At 33.9% G+C, this 17,327-nt stretch overlaps 3 protein-coding genes and 1 pseudogene across 5 annotated transcripts; all 4 read left to right on the forward strand.

Moving 5' to 3' along the window:
* Nucleotides 1-965: 965 nt before the first annotated feature.
* LOC105804752 (pentatricopeptide repeat-containing protein At4g13650) lies at nt 966-6,656 on the forward strand. 3 transcript variants are annotated; one of them, XM_012637495.2, is made up of 4 exons: nt 966-1,240; nt 1,365-4,564; nt 4,642-4,942; nt 5,562-6,656. In XM_012637495.2, exons 1-2 carry the CDS (start codon nt 1,118-1,120, stop codon nt 4,461-4,463), a joined length of 3,222 nt encoding a protein of 1,073 aa, XP_012492949.1. In that variant the 5' UTR covers nt 966-1,117; the 3' UTR covers nt 4,464-4,564; nt 4,642-4,942; nt 5,562-6,656. The 3 variants fall into 3 exon arrangements, with proteins under 3 accessions (XP_012492949.1, XP_012492952.1, XP_012492950.1); XM_012637498.2 differs by having other exon boundaries at nt 5,655-6,656; XM_012637496.2 differs by having other exon boundaries at nt 5,747-6,656.
* On the forward strand, nt 5,554-6,656 carry LOC128034731 (NADPH-dependent aldehyde reductase-like protein, chloroplastic; annotated as a pseudogene).
* Nucleotides 6,657-8,887: 2,231 nt separating this feature from the next.
* LOC105804754 (NADPH-dependent aldehyde reductase-like protein, chloroplastic) lies at nt 8,888-10,709 on the forward strand. Its single transcript, XM_012637502.2, has one exon. The coding sequence runs from the start codon at nt 9,392-9,394 to the stop codon at nt 10,373-10,375; it is 984 nt and encodes a 327-aa protein (XP_012492956.1). The 5' UTR covers nt 8,888-9,391; the 3' UTR covers nt 10,376-10,709.
* Nucleotides 10,710-11,928: 1,219 nt separating this feature from the next.
* Nucleotides 11,929-13,953, forward strand: LOC105804751 (NADPH-dependent aldehyde reductase-like protein, chloroplastic). The gene is made up of 2 exons (XM_012637493.2): nt 11,929-12,444; nt 13,448-13,953. The coding sequence occupies exons 1-2, from the start codon at nt 12,026-12,028 to the stop codon at nt 13,854-13,856; spliced, it is 828 nt and encodes a 275-aa protein (XP_012492947.2). The 5' UTR covers nt 11,929-12,025; the 3' UTR covers nt 13,857-13,953.
* Nucleotides 13,954-17,327: the final 3,374 nt, after the last annotated feature.

Consider the following 17,327-nt stretch of genomic DNA (forward strand, 5'->3'; position numbering starts at 1 on the left):
AATTAATATTTCAAAATAGTTTATATATTATGATTTTCATGGAGGTAAAATGATGCCATTTTGAAATTGGTTCATAACATTGAACTTTTAAAAGATGGGCAAATTACATTAGTCACACAACTATATTTTTTTTCTTTTTTTGGTCACTTAATTATGAAAAATTACAAAATAGTTATTCAACTATTAGTAAATCTAATTTTTGGTCATTCAACTATGAAAAGTTACAAAATAGTCACTCAATTAATCAATTGTCTTTTTTGGTCACCCAACTATCTTGAATTTTTGGGAGTTCCCACTTTTACGTAAGCTAGTTGGTAATAAAAAAAAAGATAAAATTGAATAGTTGGTGCTCGAAAAAGGAAAAAAGAAAGTAAAATTAAGTGACTACTAATGTAGTTTACGCTTAAAAAATAACTTCCCAACCTTGTATCACTATGGTAAAAGAAGTTAGGTACCAATTTGAAAAATAATCAAATTTTAGGGCCAACTAATATATTAAACATATAAATATTTATAAATGAAAAAAAATTGTATCTTTCGCCAAAAAAGGACTATATGTAAAGTAGGTATTCAAACTATGCAACCTCCTCCACTTAAGTACTTCAAGTTTTTCCCTACCCAAAGTATTAAAGTTTTATTTTATTATCACTTTATATACCAACTATTAACTCACTTAAAAAACTCTCCGAACCAAGTAAATTACGACATGCGATATTTTAATAAAAATTATTTAATAAAATGCTACATATTATACTTCAAATATTTTAATAATTTTAATAGAAGTTCACAATTGCTACAGTTTTTTAATAATTTTATTTTGTCACCACCATTAACTAAAGTAAAAAAAAAAACCCTTAGCACGTTTTTAATTAAATATTTTATTTAACAATAGTTTTTAATAGGTGAAAAAAATATATATATATATATAAAACTATTTTTCCTATAAAAAAACCACCCGGAAAAAAACTATCTTTTATCTAATGTTTTCCATTTTCTTTGGCGCCAGTCGATAGAGGAATAAAACCATCAGCAGCAATCCTTAAAACATATACCCAATTCCTTAAACTTGTTAAAATTTGATGCTCAATCCAATACTCAAAAACCAAACAACAATCCCATGTTTCTTAACCAAATTTCTCTTCATGGTTCCTCCACTTACTTCTTCTTTAATCACTTTCCTTTCCTTAAACTCAAACCCCACCAAATCACTCTCAAACACACCCAGAAGAACTTGCAAAAGGTTTGTTTTTTTTGGTAGCTTTTACTTTTGGATTACCTATACATTTACTTCTGTTATTTCCTCTCTTTTTTTTGTTTTATTATAATCTCTCATTTTCTGTTCGTTTTTTTTGGAAATTTTGCAGTATTTTAATAGGAACTGGAGCAGATTGAGATTAGATTGTTTTCATACTAATGCGGTTTCTCATTCATTTGATGAGCTTTCTATTGAAGGAAATGAAGGGAATTCCAAGGAAGTTGCTTTCTTGCATTGGATGGAAAATAGAGGGATTAAAGCCAATCATCAAACTTTTCTTTGGCTTTTAGAAGGTTGTTTGAATTCTGGGTCTATAGAGGAAGGAAAGAAGCTTCATGGGAAGATTTTGAAGATGGGCTTCAGTAATGAACACTTTTTATCTGAGAAGCTCATGGATATTTATATTGCTTTAGGTGATTTAGATGGTGCAATCAAGGTTTTCGATGATATGCCAAAAAGAAATGTTTTTTCTTGGAATAAAATGATTTCTGGATTTGCTTCAAAGAAAATGAATGATAAAGTACTGGGGTTTTATTCAAGGATGGTAGCTGAAAATGTGAATCCTAATGAGAGTACCTTTGCCAGCATTTTAAAGGCATGTACAGGTAGCAATGTTTGGTTTCAGTATGTTGAACAAATTCATGCTAGGATTATTCGTGATGGTTTTAGTTTTAGCTCCTTTGTTTGTAACCCATTGATTGATTTGTACATGAAAAATGGATTTATAGATTCAGCGAAGAAGTTATTTGATAAACTATATGTGAAGGATACTGTTTCTTGGTTGGCTATGATCTCGGGCTTGTCTCAAAATGGATATGAGGAGCAAGCTATTTTGTTGTTTTCTGAGATGCATATAGCAGGAATTTTACCTACACCGTATGTCTTTTCTAGTGTTTTAAGTGCTTGCACGAAAATAGAGTTCTTTAAGTTGGGAGAGCAGCTCCATAGCCTTGTTTTCAAACTGGGATTTTCTTCTGAGACTTATGTCTGCAATGCTTTAGTTACTTTATATTCACGCTCTGGGAATTTGGTATCTGCCGAACTAATTTTCATTAATACATTGCTACGGGATGGTGTTACTTATAACTCACTGATCTCTGGGTTAGCACAGTGTGGATATAGTGATAGAGCTCTAGAATTGTTTGAGAAAATGCAGCATGATTGCTTGAAACCGGACTGTGTTACAGTTGCCAGTCTTTTGGGTGCCTGTGCATCTCTTGGAGCTTCATTTACAGGTAAGCAACTTCATTCATATGCCATAAAAGCTGGGTTTTCTACGGACTTAATTGTTGAAGGGTCTCTGCTTGATCTTTATGTTAAATGCTCTGATATAGATACTGCATATGAGTTCTTTAGTACAACGGAGACTGTAAATGTAGTTTTGTGGAATGTGATGCTGGTTGCATATGGGCAGTTAGATAACCTTAGTGAGTCTTTTCATATATTTAGACAGATGCAGATTGAGGGATTGGTGCCTAACCAATTTACCTATCCAAGTATTTTAAGAACTTGCACCTCCGTCGGAGCATTCGACTTAGGAGAGCAGATTCATTCTCAAGTTATTAAAACTGGTTTCCAGTATGATGTTTATGTCTGTAGTGTATTAATTGACATGTATGCTAAGCTTGGAAAGTTAGAAACTGCCTTAGAAATTCTCAGAAGACTTCCTGAGGAGGATGTAGTTTCCTGGACAGCTATGATTGCAGGGTACACACAGCATGATATGTTTGATGAGGCTCTTAAACTTTTTGGAGACATGCTGAACCAAGGGATTCAATCTGATAACATAGGACTTTCGAGTGCAATCAGTGCATGTGCTGGTATTCAAGCACTCAGTCAAGGACGGCAAATTCATGCCCAATCTTTTCTTTCCGGTTTCTCAGATGATGTTTCAATTGGCAATGCGCTTGTTAGTCTTTATGCTAGATGTGGGCAGAGGCATGATGCATATACAGCATTCAAAAAAATTGATAAAAAAGATAATATATCATGGAATGCATTGATATCCGGACTCGCACAGAGTGGGTTCTGCGAGGAAGCATTGCAGGTTTTTTCTCAAATGAATGCAGCAGGAGTGGGAACTAATTTATATACTTTTATCTCCTCAGTTAGTGCTGCCGCTAATACTGCTAATTTAAAACAAGGAAAGCAGATCCATGCCAGGATAATAAAAAAGGGGTATGACTTAGAAACTGAGGTGTCTAATGCTTTGATCACATTGTATGCAAAGTGTGGGAGCATTGATGATGCAGAAAAGGAATTCTCAGAAATGCCTGAGAAAAATGAGATTTCTTGGAATGCCATTATCACAGGCTATTCTCAACACGGATCTGGTATCAAGGCAATAAATCTCTTTGAGAAGATGCAACAGGTTGGTGTAAGGCCAAATCATATAACTTTTGTGGGAGTTTTGTCAGCTTGTAGTCATGTGGGTTTGGTGGACGAGGGCCTTGGCTACTTTGACTCCATGAGCAAAGAACATGACTTAGTGCCTAAACCTGAACATTATAATTGTGTTGTCGATCTTCTCAGCCGAGCTGGTCTTTTGTGTCGTGCAAGAAAATTTATAGAGGATATGCCTATTGAACCAGATGCCATCATTTGGAGGACCCTCTTAAGTGCTTGTGCAGTTCATAAGAATGTAGACATCGGAGAATTTGCTGCTTATCACCTTCTTAAACTGGAACCTCAAGACTCAGCAAGTTATGTCCTTCTCTCTAATTTATATGCAGTGTCTAGGAAATGGGATTCCAGGGATTGTACAAGGCAAATGATGAAAGAAAGAGGTGTGAAAAAAGAGCCTGCTCAAAGCTGGATTGAGGTTAAGAGTTCAATTCATGCATTTTTTGTTGGTGACCGGCTCCATCCACTGGCTGAGAAGATATATGAGCACTTAGAAGATCTGAATCAACAAGCAGCTAAAATTGGTTATGTACAAGACCGTTATAGCCTTTTCAGTGATGTGGAACAAGGAGAAAAGGACCCGACTGTTTATATTCACAGTGAGAAGCTGGCTATTGCATTTGGGCTGCTTAGTTTGCCCAGTGCAATTCCAGTTCGTGTGATTAAGAATCTTCGTGTGTGTAAAGATTGCCATAATTGGATCAAGTTTGTGTCGAAGGTATCTAATCGGCCAATTATAGTCCGAGATGCATACCGGTTTCATCATTTTGAAGGTGGCTCTTGTTCATGCAAAGATTACTGGTAATTGGTAAATAGTAGATGATGTACTAAAGCGGCTTTGAAAATGCGCCTTGATTTTATCCCAGTGGGTGATTTCATACTTCATTTAGCGAACAATTGATTATGGTAGGATTCTGCCTTTATTGATTATCTTCATAAGACTCCAGTTATCTGATATTTGATAGTGCTGTTTTCTTCTGCAGAGATAACCAGTAAATTGGTGCTTATTCTGAGCCTCCTTCTGAAAGGCTTGTGAATAATATTTCAGTTTCTAATGATCGCCATTCACTTCATTTTTGTATCTTCATTTTGCTTTGCACGATGAAGCATCAACAGCACATTTGATGTGCTTATTCGATTGATCCTCGCTTCCCTTTTCTGCTTGTGGGTTGAAATTAGAAAAAGTTCAATGTGCAACAAGTTTGTCCTGTAGATCAGTTTATCTCACTTTTTGCTGTCTGTCTGCAATACCAGAAGCTATCTGCTCTGATGTTAGACAATAAGGTAACTTAATTTCCTCTTAAATGTCATGGTTGATGGTTCATGTTTTACATTTTCTTGAGATTACCAATATTGTAGCTTTATACAAATACCAATATCCAGATATGTGTCGAATATGAGTATTTCAAGAAAAATAAAAAGATGGAGTTACAGTTATTAAACTTAAAAATGAAATAGGGAGGGAAACAGCTTGTCTATCTTGATTATTATGCTAGTCCATATCTTTTGCAACCTCTTTCATCTAATTGTTTGAACATTATGGTATATCTATTTTTTTTTCTAATAAATAATGTTGTGCTTCCCTTATCATATATGTGTCATGGAGTACATGTACTCACTCGCCAAAGTGCCTTTTTTTGTTTGCTTTGTTTTATGGTGAATTTAGCGTTCCCATCTAAGACATGAAAGTCTACGATTTCTTTAATACTATAATAATAATTTGTTTTCCTCATTGCTGAAGTAACATATGTAAAATTTGTTACGTGTACTCAAATTGAATCTCTTTTTTAACGTTCAATGGTGGCAACTAGACTTTAGTTTTAATGCTTCTATTGTGTGGGACAAAGACTGAATTGTTTAACGTTTGTCTCCATTTTTGTTTCAACACTGGCAATATGGGCAGTTTGGAAACTATCACAGTAATGGGACAGTGCATTTTGCCATAAAATTAGAATCTGCTTTTCTCACTTCGAAGGCTTGACTTTGCTACATACAGATCTAAATATTGTTGGCATCCATCCATTTTCAAGTCCCCAACATATAAGTTCCATCCTTCCCAAACTCACTATTCCACCATTCTTGTGGCAGAAACAAGCATGGAAGTGTCGTCATCTTCACTTCCTCGTAAGGACTGAGTAGCAATAGTAACTGGTGGCTCTTTTGGAACCACTTTCATTCTCTCAGTGCAAGAGTTGCAATCAGTTATGCTTCAAATTCTAAACAAGCTGATCTTTTGACATCTGAGTTAAATGGCATCATATGTCTCTGATCATCCCTGAGCAGTTGCTATCAAAGTTGATGTTTCAGATCCTGAACAAATCAAGCTACTCTTTGATAGAACTGAGCAAGAATCTGCCTCCAAAAGATACCTCTTTGTCAACTCTGCAGGGATAAGGGATCAAAAGTACCCAACCTTGGAAATACCGCAGTGGAGGCTTGGGATATGACATTCAACATAAGCACTACAGGATCATTCCTTTGTAGTCACAAGGCAGCAAATCATTTGACACGCTATGGCTGAGGAAGTCATAATGATCTTGACATCTCTGGTGGGATCTCTCTTACCTGGATACCATCTTATGTTGCTTCCAAGCCAGCTGTTGAGGCAATGACAAAGATTTTAGCCAAGGAACTTAAAGGCATGAAGATAACTGCAAATTGTGTTGCACCATGGCCAGTAGCCACAGAGTTGTTCTTTGCTGGTAAAACTGAAGAAACTATCCAGAAATTTGTGGATGTTGTCCCCTTTGGTTGGTGAGCTGAGGATACAGCAGGAATTGTAGGCTTTTTAGCTGGAGATGCTGGAGAGTGGACCAAAGGGTGTGTCATGAGAGTCGATGGAGGAGTTGTTTGAACACTTAACAGCATCATGCTGCGATGTATCTTTCTTTAGTTTTTTCTCTTTGAATTTGATGATATGGTTAAACTGGAATTTGTAAATCTGTTCATAAAAATGTATCCAAAAAAATTTCTGATAATAAATTGGTTAAATGGTGCATCGATAAGGTGTAAATGAGATAGCTATGTTCCAAAGCTATGTGGACAATCTAGTTTCTTGGACAGCTATGATTGCAGGGTACACACAGTATGATATGTTTGATGAGGCTCTTTAACTTTTTGGAGACATGCTGAATCGATGGATCCAATCTGATAACATAGGACTTTTGAGTGCAATCAGTGCATGTGCTGGTATTCAAGCACTCAGTTAAGGACGACAAATTCGTGCCCAATATTTTCTTTCTGATATCAGTTGGCAATGTGCTTGTTATTCTTTATGCTAGATGTGGTCAGAGGTAAGATGCATATGCAGTATTCACAAAAATTGATGAAAAAGATAATATATCATGAAATGTGTTGATATCCGGACTCGCACAGAGTGGGTTCTGCAACGAAGTGTTGAAGGTTTTTTCTCAAATGAATACAGCTGGAGTGGGAGCTGATTTATTTCTTTTATCCCTCAGTTAGTGCTGCTGCTAATATTTGCTAATATAAAACAAGGAAAGTAGATCCATGCCATGATAATGAAAACAGGGGATGGATTAGAAATTGAGGTGTGTATTGTTTTGATCACATTGTATGCAAAGTGTGGTAGCATCAATGATGCAGAAAAGGAATTTTGGGACATGCCTGAGAAAAAAATAGATTTCGTGGAATGTCATTATCACAGGCTATTCTCAACATGGATGCGACATCGAGGCAATAAATCTCTTTGAGAAGAAGAAACAGGTTGGTGTCAGACCAAATCATGTCACTTTTGTGGGAGTTTTATCAGCTTGTGGTCATGTGGGTTTGGTGGACAAGGGCCTTGGCTACGGCTTAGTGCCTAAACCTGAGCATTATAATTGTGTTGTTGATCTTCTCAGCCGAGCTGGTCTTTCGTGTCGTGCTGGAAAATTTATAGAGGATATGCCTATTGAACCAAATGCCATCATTTGGAGGACACTCTTAAGTGCTCATGCAGTTCATAAGAATGTAGACATTGGAGAATTTGCTGCTTATCATCTTCTTAAACTGGAACCTCAAGACTCAGCAAGTTATGTCCTCACTAATTTATATGCAGCGTCTAGGAAATGGGATTCTAGGGATCCTACAAGGTGAATGATGAAAGAAAAGAGGTGTGAAAAAGGAGCCTTCTCAAAGCTGGATCAAGGTTAAGAGTTCAATTCATGCGTTTTTTGTTGGTGATCAGCTCCATCCACTGGCTGAGAAGACATATGAGCACTTAGAAGAGCTGAATCAACAAGCTGCTAAAATTGGTTACGTGCAAGACCGTTGTAGCCTTTTCAGTGATGTGGAACAAGGAGAGTGAGAAGCTGACTACTGCATTTGGGCTCTTTAGTTTGCCCAGTGCAATTCCTGTTTGTGTGATTAAGAATCTTCGTGTGTGTAACGGTTGCCTTAATTGGATTAAGTTCGTGTCCAAGGTATCTAATCGGTCGATTATAGTCAGAGATGCATATCATTTTGAAGGTGGCTCTTGTTCATGCAAAGATTACTGGTAAAAAAAATGAATGTACTAATGAGGCTTTAAAAATGCACCTTGATTTTATCCTATAGGATGATTTCATTCTTCATTTAGCAGACAATAGATTTTGGTATGATTCTACCTCTATTTATTTCTTTATTTTGATACAAAATTCTGCTTTTATCAATTATCTTCATGAGAGTCCGGTTATCTGATCATCATCTGATAGTGCTTTTCTTTTGCAGATGTGTTTATTCTGAGCCTCCTCGTGAAGGGCCTGTGAAGCATATTTCAGTTTCTAGTGACTGCAACTGCCTTTCACCTCATTTTCGTTTTATCTTTTTTTTGCTTTGCACCATGAAGCATCAACAGCACATTTGATATATCCTCGCTACCCTGTTTCCGCTTGTGGGTTGAAGTTGGAAAAAGTTTATCCAGCAGGTCTGTTTATCTTTCTTTCTGCAATACCGATGGCCATCCTCTCTGATGTAATATGATAAGGTAACTTAATTTCCTCTTAAATCTCATGGCTCATGTTCTTACATTTTCTTGAGATTACTGACATTGTAGCTTTAAACTATATTACTCGCATGCAAAGTTTAAATGGCAGATATGAATACCAATATCTGAATATTCGTCTGATATTTATAAAAATGAAAAGATAGAGTCAATGTTTTCTAAACCGGACTGGTGATCGAACCGATCAGGTCATCAGTTTGCCATTCCAATTAAAATTTATTAAAAATTCAAAAAAATTTAAAAAATTGAAAAACCCCAGTTCAATCGATTTCTCAGCCGGTTCAACCGGTTCCCGTTCTACCCAATTCAAAGCTGCTTTCCAAAAAGGTCCTGGCCGATTCGTGATCCAATCGGTTCGGTCTGGTTCAAACAGCACTGGATGGAGTAACAGTTATTAAACAACATGTGTATCTTAATCACTATGCCAGTCCATACCTTTTGAAAACCTCTTACATCTGCTTGTTTGAACATTATGGTATATATCTATTTATTATTAATAAAAAAAATGTTGTGCTTCCCCAGTCAAATATACGTCATGGAATACGTGTACTCACTCACCAAACTGCCTTTTCTTTTGCTTTTGTTTTATAGTGCATTTAAAGTTCCCAGCTAAGCCATGAAAGTGGGTGATTTCTTCAATACTATATTTAAAATATTCCTTTGCTGAAATAACATAATATGATATTCATTGCTTTTCTCGAGCTTGTTCAAAGGTGGCAACTGCACCTATTTTCAAGCTGAATTATTTAATGGTTTATGTCCTTTTCTGTTTCAACTCTGGCAATGGGAGAATGCATTTTGCCATAAAAATTAGAACCTACTCTTTTCTAGTCAGAGGCTTGACTTTGCCGTATGCAGATATAAATACTGTAGCGATCCATCCATTTTCAATACCCCAACACATCTCTTCAAGTTTCACCATTCTTGCAGCTGAAACAAGCATGGAAGTGTCACAATCTTTGCTACCACTTAAGGACCGGGTAGCAATAGTAACCGGTGGCTCTCGTGGAATCGGCCATGCCATTGTCAACCACCTTCATTCTCTAGGTGCAAGAGTGGCGATCAATTATGCTTCGAATTCAACACAAGCTGATCTTTTGGCATCGGAGTTAAACGCGTCGTGTACCACTGATCATCATCCCCGAGCAGTTGCCATCAAAGCCGATGTTTCAGACCCCGAGCAAGTCAAGCTTCTCTTCGATAAAACCGAGCAAGAATTTGACTCCAAAATACACATCCTAGTCAACTGTGCTGGGATAATGGATCAAAAATACCCAACCTTAGCAAACACAGCAGTAGAGGATTGGGATATGACATTCAACATCAACACCAAAGGATCGTTCCTTTGTTGTCGCGAGGCAGCACGTCGGTTGACACGCGACGGCGGAGGAAGAATCATAATGATCTCGACATCTTTGGTGGGATCCCTCTTACCTGGATATGCAGCTTATGTTGCTTCAAAAGCAGCTATTGAGTCGATGACAAAGATTTTGGCTAAGGAACTCAAAGGCACAAAGATAACAGCAAATTGTGTTGCACCAGGGCCAATAGCCACAGAACTGTTCTTTGCTGGTAAAACTGAAGAAACTATACAGAGATTTGTGGATGGTTGCCCTCTAGGTCGATTGGGTGAGCCAAAGGATATAGCAGGAATTGTAGGGTTTTTAGCCAGTGATGCTGGTGAGTGGACCAATGGGCAGGTTATTAGAGTCAATGGAGGAGTAGTTGTGTAAACCACCATACAGTCAAGAGGAGAGGGGTTCATAGGTTGGGTCGAATTTCAGCTTATGAAATTTTCAAATCCCTTATCCAATCTTACTTGGACTGGATTGAAGTAAAAACCACATTGTTCGACGTTAGTTTCAGTCTTATTGGATTTATTGGACCGGTTGAGTAATCAAATCCATGGACAAGTCTATTTGTTGTTGTCACTTTTTCTTTTCTTTTTTTCTTTTTGTTCTTGAGGATTTGGTTAAATTGTTATTTGTATATCTCATTGTAAAATGGTACTTAAAAAGATGTCTGATGATAAATTTAAGGCAGTAAAATTTGATTCAACTTTAAAAATTTCGAGTTTCGACTTTATCGAATCGAGTTGTTCGATTTATTTAATTAATTAGAATAAGTAATTTAATTTTTGAGTTCGAGTTTAGTTGAATTTTACAACTTGAATAACTCAAATAATTTGAATAATAAATTGGTGCAAATATCTCCTTGATCCTTTTAATTTCAAAAATAACAAATGATCTCTTTCTATAAAATTACGAAAATAATTAAAATAATTTTAAATTTTTTATAAAAATTTCATGAAAATATATTTAATAATTATAAATATTCAATAAAAATCTAAAAATTCTAAAGAATATATAAAATAAATAAAATATAAAAATCTAAAATAATAAATTTGAGGACAATAAATTATCGGTTCAAGTTTATCATATATATATAGTATTTTGAATTTATGTGCTCTAACTTGAAATTATTCATATTGTAACAATATTTTAAATTGACATTTTAATTTATTTAATTTAACTCGGATAATTTTACTCGATTTGAAAAAATTCAAATCAAAATTATAATGCTTAAATTTGATTCGAAAAAAACTTAAATCTAAATAGATTGCTATCTAGGATAATGACAAAAAAATCCTCCTATACTTTAACGAAATTTCTATCTGTGGATATGGCACCTCCCTCTAACGGTGTTATTTACTGAGTTTTTTACATGTGACCTAATCATAGTCTGCCATGTGGCACCGTAGGTCGAAGAAAAATTTAACCGGGCAAAAGAAAAGGACTAAAAAAAAAATTTCCCTCTTATTTTTAAGGCCAAAAGTAATAAAAACATAATTCAACTTGATTAAATTTTTTCTCTATTAAACTAAATTTTTATTCGGCTAAATGGGGGGATTGCCAACACGAAGAAGATATTAGGGAGTTTTTAGGATTAAAGGGATTTTTAAAAAATCCGAAAATTTAAACTCAAACATAATTTTTTATTTGATTTTAACAGGGAGAATAACATAAACTATTAAAACGTAATACTTTAAACAAAAATTATTAAAATATAACTCAAAATAAATAAAAGTGAGTATTAAATAATTTACCCAACACAACAATTGATTGTAAAGAAACTTAAAACACCACAATTCTAAGGATAAAAGAAGAGAATTTCACGCGAAATTCTCAAATCCATTTCTCTGACTCAGAATTCTAGAATGTCGACAACCATTATAACAAATTCAATGATAATTATGGATTGATTGAAAAAATTATGAAAAGAACCCATGTTTAAGTGCGTATTAAAACATTATTTGAAAAAATTTATGGGATTATCCCTGCACTGTTAGCTATATATATAGTGTCGAAATATCATGAATAAAAATGTCAGAAAGTGCTATTTTCTGTCTAGATTCCATGTCCATGGCTTCTGCAACCAGTACCAATCTCCCACTCAAAGACCGAGTTGCTATAGTAACTGGGTCATCTCGTGGTATTGGCCGAGTTATAGCCACTCACCTGGCCGGACTCGGTGCTAAACTCGTTATTAACTACACTTCCAGTGCAGACCAAGCCGATCTCGTAGCTACCCAGATCAATTCTCTGTATCCTGGTGACTCCCCGCGAGCTGTGACTGTCAAAGCCGATGTTTCGGACCCTGCCCAGGTCAAGCTTCTGTTTGATTCGGCCGAGCAGGCGTTTGGATCACCGATTCACATCCTGGTTAACTCTGCTGGAGTTCTGGATCCTAAGTATCCTAAAATTGCTGATACTGCCCTGGAGGACTTTGACCGTATTTTCAGGTACTGCTTTCACTTGTACTAAATATCATGGATGGAATTGATTGAAAAAAAATACAATATCTTTATTGATTATGTATGAAGAATTGTGACAGATTATTTTATAGTACCAAATAATTTTGTGGGTTGAAAATAGTATCTCTTTTGATTGGCAAGGCTGAAATAATAATTCAGATTATAAAATTAGAGGATTTTAATTTCTTTTTTTTTTAATTGAATAACTGGCAGGGGTAGGATTGTTACAAATCTTTTATCCTTCGACTTGTTTAATGCTTAGATGAACTCGTTGGTTTTAATTTTAGGGTTCATAATATATCTAATTTGGGTTGTTCATTAGCAATTACCAGAGATATTCCACACTGTTAATTTGGGTATTAAGCTCTTTGTATGAAGAACAAGTGGTATTGCTTTGGTGCAAATTGTAGCTTTTAGTAGCCTTTGAGTCACCTTTTGGGTTACTTGCAATTCAGTTATGGATGCAATTTTCATGAATTTCAGTATTTTCATCCTGAAAAAAATCAAATCCAAATGAAAATCCTGTAATTCAAGATGAAATGGCTGATGTGGCATAAAACTATCAGAAAGAAAATTGTGGTAAATATGGACGGTAAAGAGAGTCAAAATTGTAAAATAATGTTCTTAACATTGTGTTATGATTGTTATTCAAATCCATGGTTGTAACTTGTAAATGAACCACCCATGAAAGTTACCGAAAAGAGTCTACTGCTTAGAGAAGGTTTATGTAAAAATTTTCATGAAAAACTGTAAAAGTACCCAGTATTCTCTTTAATTCTCCATGGATTTTCTGTGTTATGAGAAAAAGTCATATGGTTGCATTTGGAAATTGGAATATATGCAACATGGAAGATTGAATTAGATAGATTCTACATATATTTGAAGCAGTTGCGTATGCTGAGATTCTTATTCGTGCTCGTATTCGAGGCCAAAACAAAACTGGAATTATTTTCTTGAGTACCCTGATTTAGTTCTAAACGTGTTGTTTCAGTGTAAACACAAGAGGGGCATTCTTGTGTGCCAAGGAAGCAGCAAACAGGCTGAAGCGTGGCGGTGGAGGTCGGATCATACTGCTGTCATCATCAATGGCTGCTGCACTGAGGCCAGGATTCGGGGCGTATGCAGCGTCGAAGGCAGCTGTAGAGGCAATGGTAAAAATACTAGCAAAGGAACTCAAAGGAACTGGTATCACTGCAAATTGTGTGGCACCAGGGCCGATTGCGACAGAGATGTTCTTTGCTGGGAAAAGTGAAGAAGCGGTGCAGAGATGTATTGATGAATCTCCACATAATCGACTTGGTCAGAGCGAAGATGTTGCACCCGTTGTCGGGTTCTTGGCCTCTGATGCTAGTGAGTGGGTTAATGGACAAACCATTCGCGTTAATGGCGGCTATGTTTGATAAATATAAATGTCACAAATTTTCAAAGAACAAGAGTATGCAGTTCAATACTGAATATGATGATTTTGTGTGGCACATTGTGTCATCCTTTGGGATATTGTTGGTTTACTTGCTTAATGGTTCCTTCTGTTAATAGGTCGAGAAAAATGAAATAATCACACTATTATAACTAGTTTGCAATTTATTTATATTTTAATGTAAAGATAATCCAATTTTAAATAAAGTAATTTTAAATATTAAATTGTTGATTTATCTCGTCTTAAAATGATAAAAAATATAAAACAAAATATAATTTTTTTAAATGACAGACAAAATGCTATTCTTTTACATCATTTCAAAACACAATAAATTAATATTTTTAGGGTTATTTTAGTGTTTAATCTTACTATTGTCTGCTAGTAGATTTTATTCACTTTAAAATCAAGGGCAAACTATTAAAATAGTCACTTTTATTTGTCTAAGGTTACATTTTGGTCACTTATATTTAAGATGTTACGTTATTGTATTGTAATATTTTAGTCACTAAGTATTAATTGTTGTTAAAAGAGATGGAGAAGGAAGGAAAACAGAGAGAAAAAAGAGAATGGAAAAATAACATAAAAGAAAAAAATTAAATTGCTCAAAATAAAAAAATATGGAGACTAATTGTATAATTTAACCAAAAATTTTTATTTAAAATGATGATTTAACGTGTTATATCACTTACCGTTACACGTTAACGAAAATTAATTGCTCAAGAACTAAAATGTTACAATATGTTAACGTAAGTGACTAAAATGTAACTTGAAGTAAATAAAAGTGACTATTTTAATAGTTTAACCTAAAATAAAATATAGCAAAGATTACCCTAAAAGAAAAAAAAGATTAATTTGCTTTGAAGTGTTGTATATTCAGAAAGACACATATTTAATGGGTTGATATTGTCTCTAAGTTTAATCGGAATTTATTTCTTGATTTTAATAAGAGTTTGAATTTTAAAAATATCTTACTCGGATATGGATTTATAGAGTGAGAGTATCTAGTTGGGAAGAACCATGAGTTGTTATACTCACTTATGTCATTTAAAGGCTTGGATTCAAACTATACTAGTGACAAATGACTATTATTTCTTTGGTAAGTGACTGTGCATCATGCACAGTCTTTCACAATTAACTGCTATCGGTTTGTGAATTTGTATATCGAGTAGCCTCTTTAGGCACTCAGACTTTAGCCAGAATTGAGAGACAAATTCTTAATTCAACTCGAAGATAATATCGACCTGTTTAGAGGTCATTGCTGTAACAGCCCAATTTTCAGTAGTGTCAGAACAGTGATTTGAGATCACTAAATCCGATAAAAAAAAGTTAGAAAAATTTATTAATTAATAAATATAAGTTAAGCGTGATTTTAGAAATATTTTTGAATTAGTGAATTTTGTGATTTAAAAGAAATTATTAGGTAAATTGGGTCGAAAACGAGGTATCGAGACCTCAATATTATAAATCGAGCCATAAATATTTTTATAAATATTTACGGAGTGTCATTAGGGTAGTATTAAAGTTTCGTTAAGAAATTTTAACATTTTAATGGTTAATTAATTAAATGGACAAAATTAAAAAAATGTATTCTGTGACTCTGTTCGGTAAATCGGACTCTTAAATATTTATTATAAATATTTACGAAGTTAGTTGTGTAGTTAATTAGGTAAATTTGACTTAATTAGGAGTTATTTTAAAAAGAACTAAATTGAAGTAAGGGTGAATGTTGAATAATAGATTAAAGAAAAGTTAAAAGGACTAAATAGGAAATATGCCAAGTTCCATAAATGAGGCGACTAAGTATGATAAAATCTTTGATTTTTATGTTTTAAATATATTAATATATTATTTAATTATAAATATATTATATTATAAAATATATTATTATATTATGTAAAATAAACCAAAATTATGACAAGTTGTGGTAGAAATAAATCCAAGTGTATAAATAAAATACATATATTTGTGACTATTATGTATTTACTTATTATTTAAGTAAAAGAATTATATTATTATTATTATGTTATTATTATTTAAATATAAAACATAATAGAAATAAAAGAATAGAACAGAATAGGCAAACGAAACAGAGAAAGGAAAGAAGGAAAAGAAAGAAAGAAAAGAAACAGGAAAATGGGGTTTTGAGCTTCAAGCTTAAATTGGTAAGTTAATTTAGTCTCTTTTCTCTTAGTTTTGATGTTTTGAAATCCTAGAACAAAATATTTTTGGATTTATGTTGAAATTTTGTAAGATATTAGATTTTTTTAGACATGGTTCATGTTTGGAAAGATGATGAATTGGAGGTTAAATTAATTTAATTTCAAGTTAGAAGTTAGTAAAGGATTTAATTGTAAAATAAAGTGTAAATTTTGAATAGTAGGGACTAAATTGAAAGAATCTAGAAATTATGGATTTATGGTGAAATTGAAGAGTTAAAATGAGTTTATAATAAGAATTAAGAGAGAATATGGAGTTAGATTGGGAAAATAAAATTAGTATTGATAAGGGATTAAATTAGAATTTAGTTAAAGTTTAGGTATAAATGGAAATATTTGATGAAATTGTGTATTAATGATTTTTAATTGTTTAATTACGTAGCTAATGTCGTGCAAGAGTCATTGTCCGAGAAAGGAAAGGAGAAGGTGAACAATGAGTGACTTGAGAGAAATTTCGGTTAGTATTACCATAATTCAAATTTAATTATTAATTGTTAAAATTTAAATTAATATACATGATAAGCAAATTGAGGTAAGTATCACAATTGAATTGAATGATAAATACGTATTGGTATTGAATTTATTAATTGCAATTGTTGAATTTTGAATAATATGTTTAGTAAATAAAATAAGATGAATATCGATATTGAATTAAATGATATTGAATTGTATGTGAATTGAATGAAATTGAAATGAAGTATGGATATGTATGAGCATTTAATGGTATATTGATTGAAAAGTGGAAAATGTATTGGTATTGAATTGTATATTGATTAGAAAGTGGAAAGTGAATTTGAATTGCATTGTGATTGAATCGAAAGTGAATTTAAAATAGAAAAATGATTTGAATACACTATTAACTAGTCGGGTTGAGTCAGATATAGTTGGCATGCCATAGGATTGGAAGTGTTCAGGGATACTTCGACCTTGAGTCAATGAGACACTGGGTGTCATACTGTTACTTTGGATAGATTCAATGAGGTAGTGGGTACCAACTTTCTTCAGCTCTGCCGATGAGACACTGGGTGTCACTTTATTGCTTCGAACTATCCGATGAGGCACTGGGTGCCATTCTGGTGTGTTTGGTTGGATCCGTGTATTCGCCAAGGTCCGAGTCTTGTTAATAGGGGTAAATAATTGAAATGAGAAATTTTGAATCAGTGTGATTGATTGAGCTATGGAAAGAAATGAGAAAGTGAAATTGCGAATTGATATGTGAATTGGAAATTGAGATATGA

This window comes from Gossypium raimondii, chromosome 11 (genome assembly GCF_025698545.1).
Source record: "Gossypium raimondii isolate GPD5lz chromosome 11, ASM2569854v1, whole genome shotgun sequence".
Lineage (NCBI taxonomy): Eukaryota > Viridiplantae > Streptophyta > Magnoliopsida > Malvales > Malvaceae > Gossypium > Gossypium raimondii.